Raw genomic sequence first — 21,198 nt, forward strand, 5'->3', positions numbered from 1 at the left:
TATGTGCAATACAGTTTGTTTTTATATAACTTTTTATATAACTTATTGTGAAGTCTCTTTTCATGTTTATTGTGTCACTGGGCTGTGCGTGTTGTGCAAACACTTTACACATTGCCTCTGGGATAAGCCTGAGTGCTCATGCCAAACTACCAAAGGGGTGAGCAGGGGTTATCTTGGGTGAGTTGCCCTGACCAGAGTGGCGGTTCTTGCCTGGCTTAGTTGCCTACCGAAGCCGACCAGGAACCCCATTTCTAACATACTGCTTGAAATGATTACCAAAATGATTAGTGAGAGAAATGATTTAGTAGGGATGGGATAAGTGCTCAATATATTGAGGATTGTATGTAGATAAGCAGCACGTTACATGCCACCTGAGAGTCCTGATAGTGATGATAACTGGTTTGTTTTAAAGGCTGAATATTCTATACTGGAGATAAACATTTTGAAATAGCATAGTGCTTAGAAAACTACTCATTCCAGGCTGATTCAACAGAACTGTCATCTTTTCGATTTTTAGCAGGTAGGTATTCTCTGCATGTTGGATGTTACCCTTTTACCCAGTTCCACTTCTTACTCCTTTGGTTAAGGTCTTTCTTATTTTTTATTTTTTTACTTATCGATCGGCTTCTTACTAATCAGGCTAAGGAAAGACACAGAATCCGGCATAGGCCTAGTTGGGAGAACGAGACAGCGTAAACTAAAAAGAATCTGAACACTAGACCACTACCTGATTGATATACCTTGACACCCACTTTCTGGTTATTGGAACTCTTGCGATGCAGAGGTAAAAAACATTTTAAGCCATTTTGACTTGGAGTCTCTGCTTAGCAACATCCCATTAGTTGTTGATGCTCTCTGCTTCAGATCAGTTCACACTCATTTATTCAACCCTTATTTTTGTTGTTTTTCCCGTATTTCCTTTGCATTAGGTTCCCCTCCAGTTCACCCTTCCTAGTTTGTATTTGGGTGCTCCAAACCCTCAGGTATCTTCTCTCTCTCTCGTACCTCTTAGCACCTGGCGTGGTCTGGTGTGTGGTTTGTGGTACTGTCCTAGTGCTTCTAACTGGAATCTTGATCAGCTGCGGAAACCAGTAAGCCTATATTGCTTATATGGTTACATAGTCCCCTCCAGCCACTTACCTGTGGCTTTTCATTTACTCCTACACTCACACCAGTGACAAACCACTGCTTCAAGCACTGAGTATTACCTATGTTGTTTTCGCCTGTGATTAACCATTCCAAGAGTGAGATCCAGTCCAGTGTTTATCTCGCACTCCCGGTTTTCAGCCGATTCCTACCGCAGGTGTGTTATTCCCTTTTCCACCCATATAGGCGTCCATGAACCTTGGACCTTCTACGTGTCTGATCAGTGGAAACCTGACACTCCTGCAGCAATCTTGCTAAGGATTCTGTTGTGATTATTTTTTTAGGGTCGAGCCTGCTTTGCATGCTCTCGCGCATGCGTATATCAGGGAGACTCTTTAGTATTTAGAAAAGGGCTCCGAGCCCTGTCAACTTCACATCAGTGCTTTTTATTGGTTCGTGGGCTTCCCTAATTAAATCGGCTTGCTTTCATTAGTCGAAGGCACGCATAGGTCATGCCTTTTCCGGTGGCTAGCCCTCCTCGAGCGCAGCGACCAAGTACAGAAAACATGCGAGGCTCGCTGTTTTCCATCCGGCTGGTGGACTTTTTTTAAACTAATTTACGAGCACGATCTCGCTTGGCAGAAGTAGAGCGCTTTACCTACTTGATTTCACTTTTTCGGGTTACGTGCATAAATGCACTTTTGCCCGATAGGTGAAAAGTCGGGTTAGGAGTTTACAACGCGATCGGCTCTAACACGAGCAAACGCGAGACCCTATGCATTGTAAATGCTTGTTACTTTGAGCTGTCATTCTCATCTGCAGATTCATCGGGCAGATCTCCAGCGCTCTTCCCGTGTTTTTTCCCTTTGGTCACAGTTCACTCATGGTTCAGACTCTGTGCCGTGATTGTGTCACTACGGATGCCTACCCACAGCCCCTATGCATGCCTGTATTCCCAAAACACTGAATGCATATCAAGATTATTATCTTCTAACTTTTTGACAATTACATCTTTTCTTTGAAAGTAGTGGGAATAGAATGCATTTTATTGGTTTTAGTGCCATTGTAAGAGGAGACCTAAACAATAAGAAAAAGTTGAAGGAGCCTACACATCTGTCACCACTCGAACAGAGAAAAGTGGTGTAATTTCATGAAAAGCGAAATTGTGAAAGTTGCATTACTCATTAGAGATGCAGGATTTGTTTCTATATCACGCTTGTTTTGCTATCATATGTGGACTGGAGTAACCTATTACAGTTCAGTCCAGATGTCACACTTTTTGCAGCCACCTTCACAAAATGTTAAAATCATATCCTTGAGAACAAAACTAAGAAGCACTTACAATTTAAGTCACCAAGGACGACCTTTGTATATACAGTCCTTATGGGTGAACTGTCTACTGTACTTAAGATTCTTCCTAACAGATAGACTGCTACTTAAATAAATGACTTTCTTGTTGGGTAGAAGTAATTATAGAATTTCTCTTTTTTGTATGTTTGTGTTAACCAATAATAACTGAATGCACTGTAAGGACAAATAGCATCTAAAATGGACAAAGATCAAACTAAGTTTTAAGATTTTCAAATATTTCCACAGATCCGCAGATGACCAGCAGCGAGGTAGATGGTGTGAATCTCGAGGAAATCAGAGAATTTGCCAAAGCTTTCAAAATCCGGCGCTTGTCACTTGGGCTGACACAGACACAAGTTGGTCAAGCTCTAAGTGCCACAGAAGGCCCAGCCTACAGTCAGTCTGCCATCTGCAGGTAAACAGTTAAATGGCTTTAATAGACTCGTCTGTATGATTGGGTGGAAGCAGAGGTGTGTGTCTGTGTATCTGAGTGTGTCTGTGTTGTCTTTACAAACTTTTTTAGTAAAAGACTACATGTCCACGTATAGGGGTTGAAGATTCTGGGCCTTATTTAGAGTTTGGTGGACGGGGTACTCCATCACAAACATGGTGGATGCCCTGCTCACTGCATTACCAGTGCTTAATAGCATATGGCACTTGTAATATGGCAAATGGGATATCTACCACGGTTTGAAAGAGTACCCCGTCCATCATATTGTAAATAAAGACATAGGCATTAGTAGCACGTTTGTAGAGTGAGCTAAAGGAAACATCAGTTGACCTTTACAGAAATATTGACACTTGTTATATTATAGAGTAACATGGAATACACATTTAAAAGAAATTCCAGTAGTACTTGTACTTTTGTTTTCATGCGTGATTGAGTGAAATTCCTACAAAGATGAAAATTGAATCTATGGCTTTGATTTTACTTTAGTGATGCTAGAAGTACTACCCCGGCTGTAGTGAAGCTCAATTCGGGGTAGAAGAAGGCAGTGGTATCGGTCCCACTGCCAACCCCTCAGCACCAGTCAGGCCCGCAGCTGCTTTGAACTGCGGGCTGGTGGTGTTTCCGGTACTGCTGGTGAAGGCCTGCACACATGCAAATAGTGCTACTGTCTTGGAGATACTTCAAACGCTGCCTCCATCTACACAGGAAACACCATGGATGGAAAACAGATCTATAGTGAATGCATCCCAACTCAAGCCTTTTACGAGACTTACCCAACCACGCATGAGCAAAGAGGGTGTTAAAGCACATTAACCATCAATTAGATTGTTTTAATATCTTATTATTAGATTGTCAGAGTCAAAAAGTCAAATCAAGACCCTCAAATGGAAATATGGTGCATCAGCCACAGCTTGCTAACCGCATTCACACACACGAAATATCACAGTAACTCAGTAATAAACTCCAGACTAAATACAAAATCTCGAAATTGAACATACCAGGAGATACACTTCTCTAAATAGAAAAAAATATTCTTACCGCACTTACATACTGCAGTTTGATCACTATTAAAGATCAGAGAATGAACAAAAAGAGACACTGAGACACTACTCCTAAGGTCTAAAAAATGACCTACCTACAACGTTCTGACGTTTTTTCTTTTGAGACAGGTATTATAACACGATTGACCCTCGGGAAGAACATTTGCATTATCTAGATTTCATTTCCCACTACCCTAAACACAGATGCCCTTTTATGGTGTGCGGTGAAAACAAGCATTTCTTTTTCTCAGAGAGAGTTGGAATAAGATGGAGTTATGAGTAAAAGAGGCAAATCAACAATACTGACCCACAGTGCTTAATTTGTAGTATAATAAGTTTTTCACTCTTGCTCGGGGTGAAAGTCTGATAAGGAACCATCATTTCTGATCTAAGACATTACTTAATGATTCAGGGCCACTTTGTAAATCCTCTCTACATGCGAGGAGATGTGGTCTAGAGGCTAAGCTGCTGACTTTTTAACCTGAGGGTCTGAGTCAGCTACATACATGGCGTCTGCCTTTCGCCACATTCTGTTCTGTTTGTTTAATATTAGCTGCATAATGGTCAGCACGTTAGCTGCTGCAATTGCCTCTCTTGACTCCATTGCTGCTTACAACCCTCCTGTACCTGCATTATTACTACAAATGGTGCCCCCCTTCTGTGTTGCTTTCCTCTCATCTATCTTACCCACTAATTTCTTATAAGTCTCCTTTCTGTATCCTCCCCATCTTTGCACATTACCCATCTGCCACTTTATTTTTTCTCAGCATGTATCCATCGCACAATCTTCCTGCTTGGGTCCTGTGTCTGTCTGCTATTCCATCTGCCTCCTCCTGTTTCTGTGTTCCGCTCCTTCTCCCATCTGGTCCCTGTCTTCCTCTTTCTTCACCATCACCAGTTCTCATTGCCCCTCCTTTCCAGGCAGTGATGCTGGAACAGTTTTCATAGTGAGGGTGCTGCCATGAATGTTACATTGTTGAAGTCATAGTAATTGTGAAAATTCTAAGGGGCATATTTACAAGCCCCTAGCGCTGTCTTAGCGTCATTTCTTTTTTACGCTAAGACAGCTCTAACTACTCCCCCACCCTGCACCATATCTAAAATGTGGCGCAATGCAAGCATTTATGCCAGTTTGTAACCCTTTGCGCCACATTATACCTGCGCCAGGTATAATGTATGCAAGGGCAGCGTACCCCCGCAGGGAGGCCCAAAAAAATGGGGCAGTGAAATTTACATGATTTCACTCCGCCACTCTAGCGTCATTTTCTAACGCCTGCTCAGGGCAGGCATTAAAGTGATGCTAGTGCATTAGCCTATGGGCCTCCCTGTGTCTCACTGGACTAGCACTAAAATATTTGGTGCTAGTCCAGCAAAACACCACAATAACGTCAAAGATATTGACGCTATTGTCCTAACCTGCTCCATGGCATGCTGTATTGTAAATACATCGCTACCATGGTGCCAGTAGGTGGATGCAGGGTGATGCAAGGAAACTGGTGCAGCGGAGCTGATGCGCCAGTTCCTTTTAAATACACTACTAAGTGTCACACAAAGAGCTACCGTAGGTTATGAGCCCTGCCCATTCATCAGGAGAGTGGTGAAGGTGTAGTATTTAGCCAGCCGTGCATTGTGAAGCACACTGCCAGAATTATACTAATAAAGCCTTCTGAACTCCAGCATGGCTATTTTGGGGGTCCTGCGACATCCCCGTACTCCTACTTCCACTGCCTATGTTCCCAGAAATTATGTTTGCCATTCGCTCCTGACAGCTATATCCATCCCTGTGGCCTGTTCCTCCTCCCATCTAGTTCATACTTCTACCCTTCTCTTCTCCAGCTTGCTTCTATCTCTGTGTCCTATTCCCTCCACCCACTCCAGGTCCCTGAATTAGACTTGGCACCTACATGTGCAACATGAATTACCAGTTATTATAGGTAGTTAATACAAAATGTGGCCAACATTTACTGTTTTAACTTTTTAATGTTTTTTACACTAAGAGATTTATGAACATGCTTCATTCCCAATGCACCCAATGGCACAGGCTTACAGATTGCACCCCTTTAGTTACCCTAATCTCCTAATGAAGTAGACCCATAAATCTATGGTTTACCCTCCCTGGTGGCCTTTGCATAGTGGCTGCTATTCTCAAAATGAGGGACCTGAAATGCCTTTGATAATGGATGAAGGGATTTCCAGCTATCCCTGTGACACTCGTGGGTGCTCAAAAGCACTGATGCACATTGAAAAAGCATTTATTTTATAATGATATGCCCAGCTGGCACATACGTCAGGTGCAAGGGACTTTTCCCCATCCCCACTGTAAAATCCTAATTAGGAAAAGAATGGAGCACACAGGGCATCAATTAATATATCAAACAAATTGCAACATTATTTGACCCAATAAATGTATAAAAATGACAAATAATATGTACCTATCAAGGTGATATCAATATAGTGCCTAATCAATTTGACAGATTGTCAATGAGACTCATGATTGAATGATTGAATATATCATAAATGTAAGATTTAATGTGAACGTAGAAAAATATAGAAAATATTAAGAATAGAAAGGAGAACAGTGTCACAATTAACAATCAAAATATTCAGTGGTACATGACCTGTTTGTAAATCAAATGTAATCACCAACAAAAAATTGTCACATCAACCAATAAGTACTGAATCCCCTCTTTGGAGAAAAAATATACAGATCTCATATAGTAGTGAGATGAGCAAAAGATGTCCATTCCAAAGAAATAGCTGAAAGATGATGTCTTCATCCAGTTTGAGGAAGGAAGCTGAGATTCATCCGTATTCAGCCCCAAATTGAAAAGGAATAATAGAGTTCATCCGTATTCAGCCAATAATAAAGTTCATCTGTATTCAGCCGACACGTGTTTCGTCCACTATGGGACTTTACCAACAGGCTTACTACAACCGAATCGCTATCGGTACGACTTAGTAACGTATTTGAAAGGCACCTTATCATGGGATGCCATTTGTACTTGACATCTTATTATTTGACTTCCCATACACAGATCTCGCACAATGCAGCCTTGATAAAGTCCCATAGTGGACGAAACACGTGTCGGCTGAATACAGATGAACTTTATTATTGGCTGAATACGGATGAACTCTATTATTCCTTTTCAATTTGGGGCTGAATACGGATGAATCTCAGCTTCCTTCCTCAAACTGGATGAAGACATCATCTTTCAGCTATTTCTTTGGAATGGACATCTTTTGCTCATCTCACTACTATATGAGATCTGTATATTTTTTCTCCAAAGAGGGGATTCAGTACTTATTGGTTGATGTGACAATTTTTTGTTGGTGATTACATTTGATTTACAAATAGGTCATGTACCACTGAATATTTTGATTGTTAATTGTGACACTGTTCTCCTTTCTATTCTTAATATTTTCTATATTTTTCTACGTTCACATTAAATCTTACATTTATGATATATTCAATCATTCAATCATGAGTCTCATTGACAATCTGTCAAATTGATTAGGCACTATATTGATATCACCTTGATAGGTACATATTATTTGTCATTTTTATACATTTATTGGGTCAAATAATGTTGCAATTTGTTTGATATATTAATTGATGCCCTGTGTGCTCCATTCTTTTCCTAATTAATATTAACTTGTTGGCACGGGTTTTTCCTGTACCTATACACACGTTTGACAACGGACGTGTTTAGAATGTTTGAGCACCACAACCATACTCTCAAATATAGGAATGTGCGGTAGTCGTTTGGTTTTGTTCTGTTGTCAACTTACTTAATAACCACTGTAAAATCCTGTCTGGCAAGGACCTCGATCCTTTTACGTTTCACAGGTGACAATTCAGCACATGATGAGAGTTTGAACTTAAATCTGTAGATCATGTCATGAGACCATGAAGAGGAATTATCATCAACTAACGTCACACTAGCGATAGTGTCAATTTTTAAGGATATGATAACGTTTCCATGACCTTATGCATATACTGGACAGCTGTCATTGCTAATCCCAGTGGTATCCTGGATGGAGTCTGACAGTGTCACCGACTTGCAAAGAATTCATAACGATCTATTAACCCATCTTCATACATCATCTCAGACTCCACTGTGGAGGTGCGGTTCTTCTGTTTCCAGGCAAACTGCATATCTCTAGATTAGAGTCTTTAAGATGGCTACTTTTTTTGAAGACCTGTTGACTGACTGTGCATTCCTTTAATATCTGAGCATACTAGAAAAGTCCTGCAAGTTGTTTTAAATTAATATTCTTATTCGACCATCAGCAGTTTGACAATGGAGTAGAGCTGTTATAAATCCACGTTGTCATAACCACCCCATGTTGACTCTGGAGCTAGGATGGCAGTGAGCATGTTGGAATACCAAATGGGTTGCTTTAGGATTCTGTTTGTTAGTAGTTGGGAACATCTTTTATAATAGGTCCCCCAACCATATTCACTCAACTATAAGAGTGGCAGGATTATTTCTCTTGAGTATTGTGAATATTGTTTATCATATTGCCCCCAAGTGCCTCATGCAGCGATTTTCACAGATCATGAGCGTGTCCCTGCTACACAAAGCAAGAAGCAAATGTTCTGACTTCCATTTTCTAAATTGATGCTTCAGCATGAATTTTTTATCGCTAAACTGAAGTAAAAATGATACCGCCTCTGACCTAAAATGGATGGAAGATAATGCCTTCTCGACTGATTTAGAGTGGCTCTTGGCTAAAGTAGTAAGACGTAAATGCGGCATATGCAAGTATGCATGTTAGACTAATGCCATGCTTATGCATGAGCTAGCAGGCCCATCCAGGGAAGAGCTGTTGCCTCATGGGCACTTGTTTGGAGCCTCCTCCGTCAAGAAGAGGCAAGCTACCAGCTCGGAAGGCATTTGAGTGGATTTTGTTCTTGGATATCCTTGAAACGCTCTGTCTTTGTATCCACTCTTTATATTTCTAATGTATTCCCTACGGACGCGGAGTGTACTTTTCCTGCAGTTTAAGACTGAAGTTATAAGTAACATCAGTATGGGGCAGTGGGCTTGCAGCTCGCTCGCATTCTGCTCGATGGTTTTCCATAAAACCCACTGATTGTTGTATAATACAAGGAGCTCCTGTTCCTTGGCCTCCCCTACTGTTTTTTTCTTATAAGTGCCTCGCAGTAGAAAATAACCTTTATCCGGTCTGTACAAGGAGGCCACTGCTGTGAAATTTGTTTCAAGACGTGTATATCGTTACACCAAACACCAGGTAGCCAGCATCAACAAGCGGACGGAGCAGCATTGATATGTAGGCCACTGTGCCCTGTCGCAAAGCTAATTGTGAACCTGCTGCAGCTCAACGCCATTTAAAGAAGTAACCTTTTTAGAGGCCTGCTGCTCGTTCCTTCCATTTTTACCCAGGCCACATCCACGTTAGTTAATGCACAGTGATTCTCTCTCATCATGGCAACTATCTTCATTAGTTTTCTTCATTTTCTGTATCATCGTTTTGCATATCAAACAGTAAGCATTTTTCCTTACGTTCGTTTTCCCTCTCTTCTTTTCCACCGACGATCCCATCAGAATTCAATATCTGTGAGAGCACCACAGACAGGGCGGGAGCGTATTTTTTTACCTTTGCACTTTGCTGCAAGGGGCCAACATGTCTGGGTACAATTTTGGTGTGGAAACACTGATTCCTGCATGTTATTGTCCACTGACAAGTTAAAGGTAATACCTCGTCCTGACCGAGAATTATTGATGCCATTGGAATTGGTGGTGCCCATGGGGTGCCCATAGAGCGAATGCCAGGCCTGCTGTCAGATCGACCCTCATAATTGGCGCCTGAGCGAATAGGTCAATCCTTTTATGTGACTCCGGGAATTTACTACAAACCTAGATGGAGATTTTATTCATACGTCAGCTTTTATATAGTGCTCGAACAGTATCAATCAGGCAATGTGATAGCGCATATATTAAGATACAACAGAAAATAGCAGCAGAGCCCTTATATCAGTGCACTTCACCTTTTTAAACATTCCCAACAGCATGCCTTCATGCAGGATGCACAATGCTGCCCTAGCTCCTTCTAAGAGATTAGGGTTTTAAAGACCACCAGACTGCTTCTGAGCAGAGTTGTCTCCACGTTTTACCTTGAGCGTACACAAATGGGCAAAAATAGAAATATTCATTTATTTTCTCTTAATGTTGAAAGATTAAAAACCTGACTAAAACGGTGTGTCCATGGAGGATTATCACAGGGTGAAAGCTAGTGGGTGAAACAAATACACTTAAGCACACACACGGTCCTTAGTCACTGGAAGGCAGTAGTTTGGGCACCACATTAGATGACAAACAATTACAAAAAAACACAAGGGCAGGGAATGCATCAAGGGCAAAAATCTACTGTTACAATCTTTACACCATTTATGCATGGAGAATCATACTCCTGCCGACTATCTCCCTCTAGTTAGATGTAACATTCAAACACCTACCCTGGTACCATTTGATATTTTGCCTATGTTCAACCATGGGGGAATCCCTTATGGGACTGACATTTTGGTGTCTGGCTAAATGCCATTGTGTCCACCTCACTTCACACTCTTATTAAGCATTCATGTGCTTCCACATGCTGTTTCAGCATATTCGTTCATACTGTATCCACCGATATGTCCTCTCTGCTGTTTTGTCCACCTGTCTAAACTATGTGCACATCGCACTGCATACTCACTCTGTGTACACTTTTTACACACACAGTGCCATATTTACTACCCTGGTTGCGTTGCTCTTGCACCATGTAACATGATGCAAGAACGATGCAGTTCTTTAGGCGGATTTCTGAAGCCACTCAAGGGCACCTTATGGTGGCTTTGTGTTGCTTCATAAATCTGGAATAAACACAACATAAATCGCTGCATTGCATTACTCTGCCCTGGGAAGGCATTCAATAGGTGTTGCATTGGTGTTCGCACACAACTTCCTTTTATTTTGAAGCATTCCCAGATTTACAAGAAGTTGTAAACCTGGGAATGTGACAAAATGCTACGCCTTCCCGGGGGCAGGGGTAACAATGAGAAATATCTTTATTTCTCCTTGTTACTTCCTCTTTGTATGCGTGCTGCATTTTGCAGCACGCATAGAAAGAGAAATATGCCTCGATGGAATCCCTCTGCAAAGCCCTCTCTGTCAGGGACATCTTAAGAATTTTGGGGGGCCTGGGCCAAACGCATTTTATGGGCCCCTGTTCGGATCAGCTTTGAATACATGGTCCAGTTTCAGCTTTTTGTCCTCCTTGGCCGGGTCACTGACAGTTCACAGGCACACTCCTCCACATTCTAGATGTGTTTACATCTAATATTAAGGGATACTGACTTGTGTTTTAAATATTATAATACTGCAGCAGATCAGTAATATTGCTGCAAATAGGCTCTGTGACACCCTTCCATTTCTCACTTTTGATATCCTTTTTTGATCTAAATTAAAGTTTTTTTTAATGGATGTTGCACGAAACATAAACACGCATTTCTCTGCAAAATGTGTGCAACAGACTCTGACACATCACCCACACCAACAATAAATTAAAGGAAAACAGTATTTAAAACCATATATTTAAGAATTATTAATGGTAATTATGGCACAACTCTCTTCAGAACAGAGTTGACTCTTTCAGGGGCCCCTCAAAGACTGCGACCCTAGGTAAGAGCCCACTTTGCCCATGCCTTAAAACGCCTCTGCTCACCGTACAGTGGGGCTCTTTAGCAGCATGCCCTCTGGAATTGTTTGCTTTTGAGGGACCGTGGTAGACAGTGAGGGCCATATTTATACTTTTTTACGCAAAACTGCGCTAACGCAGTTTTGCGTCAAAAAAGTTAGCGCCGGCTAACGCCATTCTGAAGCACCATGCGGGCGCCGTATTTATTCAATGACGTTAGCCGGCGTTAGCCGCCGGCGCTGCCTGGTGTGCGTGAAAAAAAATGACGTACACCAGGCAGCGCCGGCGTAGGGGAATATGGAGCTTGGGCGCCAAAAAATGGGGCAAGTCAGGCTGAGGCAAATTTTTCGCATCAACCCGATTTGCGCCATTTTTTCCGACTCCCAACCCCCATTGAAATGACTCCTGTCTTAGCAAAGACAGGAGTCATGCCCCTTTGCCCAATGGCCATGCCCAGGGGACTTCTGTCCCCTGGGCATGGTCATTGGGCATAGTGGCATGTAGGGGGGCACAAATCAGGCCCCCTTTTGCCCCCCCCCCAAAAAAAAAAACTTACCTAAACTTACCTTAATGTCCCTGGGATGGGTCCCTCCATCCTTGGGTGTCCTCCTGGGGTGGGCAAGGGTGGCAGGGGGTGTCCCTGGGGGCATGGGAGGGCACCTCTGGGCTCCTTCCGAGACCACAGGTCCCTTAACGCCTGCCTTGTCCAGGCGCTAAAAAACAGCGCAAAAGCGGCTGGACGTCATTTTTTTTGACCCGCCCACTCCCGGGCGTGAGTGTAAATACGGCGCACATGCCTCGGAGTCAATTTTTTAGACGGGAACGCCTACCTTGCATATCATTAACGCAAAGTAGGTGTCCATGCTAAAAAATGACGCAAACTCCATGGACTTTGGCGCTAGACGCGTCTAACGCCAAAGTATAAATATGGAGTTAGTTTTGCGTCGGAATTGCGTAAAAAAAAAAACGATGCAATTCCGGCGCAAACAGAGTATAAATATGCCCCTCAATGTCATTGTATCCCAGAGGCAGGGCAGATGAGGGTGTGGAGAAAGTATCCATGACAGGAGCAACAAAGGTCACTGGTAGAAGTGAAGCAGAAGCCAGTAAAAGTGCATTGGTGGCAATTTACTAAAACACTCCAGTCAGTGGTTTAGGGTGCACAGTGTGTGGCATTGTACTTGGTAGAGGGCGGGAGATAGATGGCATAGCTCCTGAATTTTAAGTGTATGAGTGACTTGTGACAAGACAGATGCATTGTGAATCAGTATCAAACATACTGAGGCCTCGGATTAGTAATTCATCTGTGGTAAGGGTACAAAGCAAATGTTTAAATACCAGTTGAATGCTTGACATATTTTGCTCATGGTTCAGACATATCCTCCAAGTAAATATACATAAAGTAAAGGCCGATTTTCACACCTAACCATGTTTGCTTAATTTGCTGATCTACAGGCTGTTTAGTAGACAACTCTCACTGTCTCTAGGCACCTAATACTGTCCTATATACTGTGTGGGACTAGCCTCCAAAGGAATGCCTTGAACGGTGCCCCCTAAGAATTAACGACTTCTCTCAACCTGCTTCCCAAGCTGTCAACCCATACTTTTTCTAAACACATGATATGTAAAATATGCGTCCTGATAAAACAGTTCATTTGTTATGCATTGAACAACTTCCCACACCGTGCATCCTAAATGTCCCTGTAGTCGACATTGGGGTGCTGTGCAAGTGGAAAAATACAACCATGTCCACAGCACTATCAGGAAAGTCTGACCCACTGAGATACAGTGCATACCCACAGAGTGATGAGGTATTCATCATTTGCTCCCCCTATTGGTTCTAGGTGAGAATCTCTAGATGTCCAGGCTTCCCCCCTGAGTGCCTACAGAATAGTCTCTGCTTGATACTGACAATTAAGTAGAAGACGCTAGATCATTTGAAAAACCAACACTTTACTACCCGTACACTTTGTAAAGCCTTCCTTCAAACATGGAGTTTGCCTTCAAGAAGCAATCAGCTACCCCTGTGATGAACAGAGCAATGCGGCGCACTCCACCTCTGCATTGCATTTTCCTTCAGCAGAACTAAAATGTCCGAATAAGGAAAAGCGATGCAGTGTATCTTAAAAGGGCCACAGACTAAACAACTATATCCCGCAAACTGAGCTGGGATGCAGAGAACGTGGCAATCATGCAGAACAAGCACACTTTTTTTTACATGTGGCAAAGATAACATTGTATTGTATTCTGTTCTATTATAGCATTTTCTATAGCCCCTGCCACCCCTATATGGGTAGGAAGCTACACCATGTAAGTGTGTGGTTGTATGGGTGTTGTCTTTGCTGTGAGCCCGTCTGGGAAGTGTTTATTTGTCGTGCATAATGACCACAAAAGTGCATTTACCATGTTATGAGATGCAATGCTCAGCACTAAGAAGGATAAGGAAGTGTACGAAACAGACATGCATTTCCATAATTTGCATTATGCCGATAGCTCTGATTAGCTCTGCAACTCCCTTTATCATGTTGGTAGTTTTTTTCTTTGTTCTTAGTCCAGTATCCTATGCTGACTGTTGCAGAAGGCCGTCTAATCCGTAATCTTGTGGAACTCGGGGCAGTAGCATGTGTAAAGAGTAAGAAAGAATCTAAGACCTGCCCATATAGACTCTATTACTGTCCTACTTTATATTTTTGGCAATACTAGATGGCATACAAAGAGACTTGTCAAGGTGCACTGCATTATCATCATCATCCTTGTCATTAGAGGATGTCAGTGCTCAGAGTATGTGTTTATTTGGAATGTGCACTGTGAACTATGTTGGAGTATTCTGGTGACCAGTAATTTGTGGCAGACCTCTTCTGGCTTTCGAGGCTTGTCTGATCAGTACTGGGCAATTAGTTGAGCGGTCTGGTATATCCAGTGTTTGTGCCATCCAAATGCCAGCAAATTTCACTGGTACTTTGATACATTGCATGTTTTTCCATTGATAATGAAGGTTCAAGTAATGAATTGGTTTGCGATATCATCAAACTAAGAATCATGAAGTCATAAAGAATCATAAAGTCATAAAGACTAGAGTTACTGATGTCCATCTTGTGTTTAGAGGTAGGAATTAGGGTAGACATTGTTTATTATGTCTGTGAAATATGAAGGTGCCGTGATTGCAGTCGAGTATGCCATTAGGCTGGTTGTGGATCATCGGGTGCAGAGAAGCAGTGGGTACTTCCAACTGATTGAAGAGGAATAACTTGTTTGGGATGGCATTGTTATTATATTCATGAGTATGTCGCAGTTGCTGCAAGTTTACATTGAGTGGAACTCCCGAGTTTGGATTGGTGGGTGCCTCTCTTGTTGATGTGGTGTGCTGGCTGGTACTGCTCCATGTTTATACTGGTAGCAGGGTGTTATTTTGGGTTTTATCCCAAAAGTCAGTGGTTGATTTATATACCTTAGCATCAGTGATGTTTTCCCCTCTCTTCTGAACTTTAAATGCTCTTCAATGCATAAAATATTGAATGGACAAATGTTGCAGACCTGAGTAGCTTCTGCTGAGGAACGCAGAGCCTTCCATGTTTTTTTTTACTGAAAAGTGGTAGGACGATCCCTGGTTCAAGCCTGCAGTGAAGAGTCCTATTTTGTTTGTATTGCTTAGATCGTTAGTATGTCTGTAGATTGGCCCTTTTTCTTGAGAGGCACTGAGGATGATGCAAAGTTCTTTGAATGTCTATTGTCTAATTACAGGTAGCCAGTAGAGTGTTTACAGGACTGACTTAGTGTGTTCTTTGGGGTGAAAGTGGAGAATGGGTCTTGCTGCGGCATTTCAGATTCATTGAATTTTCTGTATTATGAAATAGGGTGAACAGCGTATACTCCTTGTTATGATCGGGTCCGGTAAATGAGTTAGGTAGATATTGATTTGGATTGACGTCTGAGGAACACTTCAGTGTTGTGTGTGAGGAGGGATATGAACAGTGATATGAATACCAAGCTCTGCCTGTCTTTGAGATATAAGGAAATCCACCTTAGGGAATTTTCACATATTCTGATGTAAAGTAGTCCATGTTGCAGTGTCTGGTGGTAAACAGTATCACATCCTGCTGATAAGTCTAGAAGCCATAAAGTAATAATTCCACTCTTGCGCAATGCCACTTTTAGGTCATTCCATATGGATATGTGGATTGACTCTGTCTCTTCTCGACCAGAAACCATATTATTGATCTGACAACAATTTATTTTTCTTGGTAAAATTGGAAAGTTAAGTAACAAATGCCCTTTTGACTAGTTTATAAGGAACAGGTAATTAGATATTGTAATGTAGTTTGCTGGAGTGAAAGGGTTGAGATTCTCTTTTTTTTTAAGACAAGTCTGATGTACGAGGTTTTCAGCTCGGTGGTAAAGATCTTACTGCCAAGGAATTGTTTAGTATGCTTCTGAGTACTTCCAATGCACAGTTTGTGTGAAGGATATCTGCTTGCATTAATATATTGTAGAATCATTTTCCACATAGGGCGTTGAAAATGGTGACAGATGTGAGTTTGGTGATGTTTACACTTGTGGCTGTTCTGTCATGCTTACATGTTTTGTCCTTTAGATAGTTTTCTATTTTTTAAGGTTTTGAGATCAGCTTCATGGAAATTTTGTTGCAGAAGGCTTGTGATTATGGAGTGAGTCTCTTTATTTTGGAACATTGGATTTGTGATATTCTACTACAATCTTGTGGAATTCCTTTGATTGGAGTCAGTATTATTTATACATGTACAATAGTGTTTCCTTTTTTTGGTTCTGCTTGCCAGTTTGTAGGCTCTATCAATTTGACGCAGTATGAATTTGTTGTTTTTATCCCCTGATTTCCTGCACTTGGGTTGTAGGTTTTTCTGTTCCTGTCATTAAGCCATGTGTCTTCCTCTTGAGATCAGCCCAGGCAGTAGCCTTCAATGGTATCTTGTTGTCCAGTGCACTGGAGATCCAGTTAGAGAAGGTGGGCACATCCTCAGGTGGCATATTGATAGGTGCTGTTTCAAGGTTGAAGTTAGCAGATTCATGTTTTCCATTGCTTGTGTATGAAGTTGTAGTTTCTGGCTGATGCTGCCTATTATGTTATTGTAAAGGAGTGTGTTGATCTTGAAGCTAATGATGTGGTAGTCACTCCAGATGACTGGGAAGCTGTCAATCACCATTGTGCATCCTAGGAGGGGGCGAATATGATGTCCATGTCACAACGAGTGGAGTAAGTTGGCCCAGATGCAACATGTTAGATGTTAAAAGTTTCTAGATTACCTGTTGTGGCAGGGGTTTTTATTAAATCCATTTTGTCAAGCCAAGAGTTGAGGTCTTCTAGGATGTATAGGCTGGGTGGTAGCCTCCAATGTTATTTTCACTGTTTCACCGGTCTCTGCACTTTGCAATTTCTTCCTGGGCAATTTCTTCCTTGAAATCTTTTCCTTTGCTGTAATGTCACAACACAGCTGTATCCCATAGCCCCTAGATTTTTGGAACCTGAGCTTCCTCCAGCAAGTCCTCCCCCCTCACATTCCAGATTGACGTGTCCTTGCCTGAAAAGTGTTACCATTACAGGTCTTCTTAACTGTTTATGGAGGCTAGCACCCAATTTGTGTGATTCATTTCATGAGACTCATTTCATAAATATCACACTACATCTTATTAAATATATTTTTGGATACTGTTTAACCTAGGTTAATTGAGCAAGACTGATGCGGTGTTTCTATCCTCAACATTGCATATTGTTTCCCCACCCTTAATTATTTAAAAACATAGAACATTTTGGAAATTGACCTGTCCTTGTATCTTGGATCCCCTCAGTCAATATTTCGAAGTTAGATGCACAATGAACAAATGCATTGGAGAATCAAAACAGTTGTTAAGTGGCCAGCAAGACAAATGTGAGATTTTTTTTATGTCTTATAATCTATCAATGTCATGAAGAAGGCATCTTCCATAGACTGTCAAGTTGAAACGTTGACTCTTTATAAAGGACTACTCTTAACAACTTGAGTTAGCATGTGCAGTAAAACAATTCACATAGTTTTATATTGTGACAGTTGACTCTTTATAAAGGACTACTCTTAACAACTTGAGTTAGCATATGCAGTAAAACAATTCACATAGTTTTATATTGTGACAGTTCCCAGAAAATATTTACAACAAAATCATCATTTTGTACAATACGTTGAAGAAAGAATTGTGCAGTGGTTTCACAAAAAAGTAGTTGATGAATTGTAAATTCGTATTTCTCCTGCCGAAATACGCATACAATTTAAAAGAGATGATAGATGGTGAGTGGTGGAAGAAAATAGTCGAGTCAGTGAGTGTAATCTTCTCTTGTGAAACATGCTAGAAAATATGTCCTCTCTTCTTCTGAACAATGGTAAAAAGCACAAATGGAAAAAAAAATTACATTTCAAGCACGTTCTTTCATGCAACATTAACACGTGGAATCCCCACACATTAACCCTGAGTGAAATATATTTCATACAAGAGGAATCTTGTGTAATTCCGGACTGTTTGTTTTTGAATTTGTTTTGCGTATTTTTTTCCATCCTGGGTATGCATTTTTGCGTATATTTTCACTGCAGGAAACTTGCTTGAGCAGAAAAGTGAGGCCTCGAGGCAATTTCTGCTTGAACCAGATTTCCTCTCATATACTATCTGAATTTTGAATGTAAAATATGCCCTTGTTTACAATTTTCACGTACAATCCCAACGAAATGCATTTTTCATAGAGTATGCATAATTTTCATGAAAATTACATGTATTATGCAATGGAAAAAAAATATCAGTTTTGCAGTGGAAATCCATTCTCTGCTTTGCTCACCTCTACCCCACAATTGAGTTACATGAAAAGCTGGATGAACTGTCCCAAATATCCACAGTATCGCCACTTGTCTGATGCAGTAAATTCTGTTTGAAATATTTAATGCACACATGACTATTTGACGAGAAAAGTGTTTCAATAGCATAAAATATTCCATAATTTAAAATTGTTTTTTCACTCATCCTTTCCGCACCTCGCTGGAGCCATTTAAAGTCAGAGGCATGGGATAAAACATTTTCAAGGAGCTCATAATGAGGGGCCCATTAAAGTCACGATACAATGCATTTTCCATGTACATTAATGAATAAAGGTGGTAAAGCCTGATAGAGGAGAGTCAGGGGAAGTGCCCAGGGCCACACAGTAGCTGGATTTAAGCGCCTAACCAGCAGGCCAGTCTCAAAGTAGGAGAGAGAGAAGGCAAGTGAACGTAGGTCTTGATGTCTGTAGTTATTGTTTATTTGCATAAATGTATTGTTTTAAAATTGTGTGAGTACAGACCCATCACTAAAGTAATCAACCTCCCATTTCTTAAATTTTAATACCTACGCTGGTGGTACTTTGTGATTGTGAGTAAGTTTGTACACGTTTGTGTATGCGTATGTGCATGCATGTGTTGACTGCGTAGGGGTGTTTTTGTGTGTGTGTCTGTGAAAGGCAGTTTTGACTAAACTATTCCTATTGTAGCTTACAGTTTTCATAATCCACTGTAACTTACCTCTGCCAGTCAAGTAGTCAGTCAGGCAGGAAGGTCCCACCTGGCAGAGCAATGGTGTAAGACTCTTCTTTCTCAATTTTCCCTTAGACACACCATCCTGAGAAGCCACTTTTTCCTACCACAGGAAGCCCAAGAGAACACTATAGCTAACAGTCTGACAGCCAAACTGAACCCTGGCCTTTTGTATCCTGCCAGGTTTGAAAAGCTGGACATCACCCCTAAAAGTGCCCAGAAGATAAAGCCGGTGCTTGAGCGGTGGATGGCCGAGGCTGAGGCCCGCCATCGGGCAGGCATGCAGAATCTGACCGAGTTTATTGGGAGTGAACCATCCAAAAAGCGCAAGAGGCGCACCTCATTTACACCACAGGCCCTAGAGATCCTCAACGCCCACTTTGAGAAGAACACGCATCCCTCAGGACAGGAAATGACAGAGATCGCAGAGAAACTGAACTACGACCGGGAAGTGGTTAGAGTTTGGTTCTGTAACAAGAGGCAGGCTCTGAAGAACACCATTAAGCGTTTGAAACAACATGAGCCCAACTCGGCCATACCGATGGATCAGCTAACAGACTCTATGGAAGATAACCCCTAAAACTGTTTTCTGCTTCGGACTGTACAAGAAAGCCCATGTTTCCACCCTTGTAAGTAAAAGACTAAGTGAACCACGAGATTGGCGGAACAATTTTTTTTGCCAGTGTCTAAGAACTTTTCTAAATGCACAGCACTCAGTGTGTTTGTGTCCATGTGGTAGAAGTAGTTTACAAGAGGATAAAAAAATAGAAAACACAGGAAAAGAAAAATGAACTTTTATAAACGGACTCAAAGTAAACCAAAAACTGTACATTTTTTGTGAAGTATAACAATGTGAACACGTTTAAACAAAGCAAAACTTGTATCTGTCATATGAGAACACAAGCCTGTCCCCTGGAGTAAACACCTTCAGGTGGCAAGTGTTGATTCACTATGATAACTTTGAACCAAAGGCAGAGTCATGGCATTGCAAACCTGATTGTCCGTCTTCTCTTTTCTGAGTGTAAATGGTATGGTAGCATTTCTATATTTGTACTTTTCAAAAAGATATGAAACATTTTCGTTATGGCTTTTTTTCATCAAACTGTCTGTAGTTGGAACTAATCGTTTGTAGGCTCCATTACACAGCTCTCACCATCTGACTGGTCACATTAGGTACCACTGTTTTTATTATCAGATAGACAATACTGATCCCTGTGGTTGTGTGCCAAGCAGAACATTTTTATTGCTGCTGTGATTTTTTTTATTTCAAATTTAAATTAGCCATGTGTTATTTTAGTTTTTTGCCTTGGCCTTCTCGGCCTGTTTCTTCTATCTCATCAGCGTCATATTTGGAAATTATCAAGGCAAGAAAAATTTCACAAGGATCTGCAGACATCCTTGCGAGCATGCAACAGAAGAGCAGGAACATGGTGAGTTCGCTCTTTTGGGTTTCCCTGAGGCATGGTAGATAAAAAAATGTTAAAGATACCAACCAATATAGTCAGGTGGTTCTGAGCATGGAATGACTAAATCACAAAAAATAATTGTGACCTACCTAAATTGGATTTACTGCTTCAAATCACGTGATTCTTAAAGTTCTACTATGAAGCAATGTTTCTCCAAAGTATTGTAGCCAAAGATGCTCTTGAAGGCCCAACGCAGAATAAAAAGAATAATTCAAATAATCTTGGTCAGGAACATTTCTGGCTAAATTGCGATTTTGTTTCTCTAGGAGTTGCTCTGGTAACAATAATAGCACTGTAGAACAGGGTCTGTAGGTGGAGCATGCATTGTATCACTTTATATGTTATGTCCACTGGCTAACAATGAAGAACAAGAAACAGAAGAGAGATAATATGGCTAAGATGGAGGGAAGATGGAGTTATTGAGTCAGACAGTTTCTGGATACTAGAGCACTCAAGCATGCCAACTACACAATGGCAGACCGCCTTAAAATGGTTTCTGATTCCTTCTGTAGTTTCAATTAACCATGGACTAACACCACTGTAGTAAA

The 21,198-nt window shown here is 41.3% G+C and overlaps 1 protein-coding gene across 1 annotated transcript in view; it reads left to right on the forward strand.

Moving 5' to 3' along the window:
• Positions 1–20,882, forward strand: part of POU6F2 (POU class 6 homeobox 2) — a 1,003,473-nt gene extending 982,591 nt beyond the window's left edge. The window contains exons 10-11 of the mRNA XM_069215810.1: positions 2,683–2,851; positions 19,260–20,882. Coding sequence (XP_069071911.1) covers positions 2,683–2,851; positions 19,260–19,764 — 674 coding nt within the window. The 3' untranslated portion in view covers positions 19,765–20,882. The remainder of the gene's footprint in view (positions 1–2,682; positions 2,852–19,259) is intronic.
• The last annotated feature ends 316 nt before the right edge of the window (positions 20,883–21,198 follow it).

This window comes from Pleurodeles waltl, chromosome 2_1, assembly GCF_031143425.1.
Source record: "Pleurodeles waltl isolate 20211129_DDA chromosome 2_1, aPleWal1.hap1.20221129, whole genome shotgun sequence".
In the NCBI taxonomy this organism is placed as follows: domain Eukaryota; kingdom Metazoa; phylum Chordata; class Amphibia; order Caudata; family Salamandridae; genus Pleurodeles; species Pleurodeles waltl.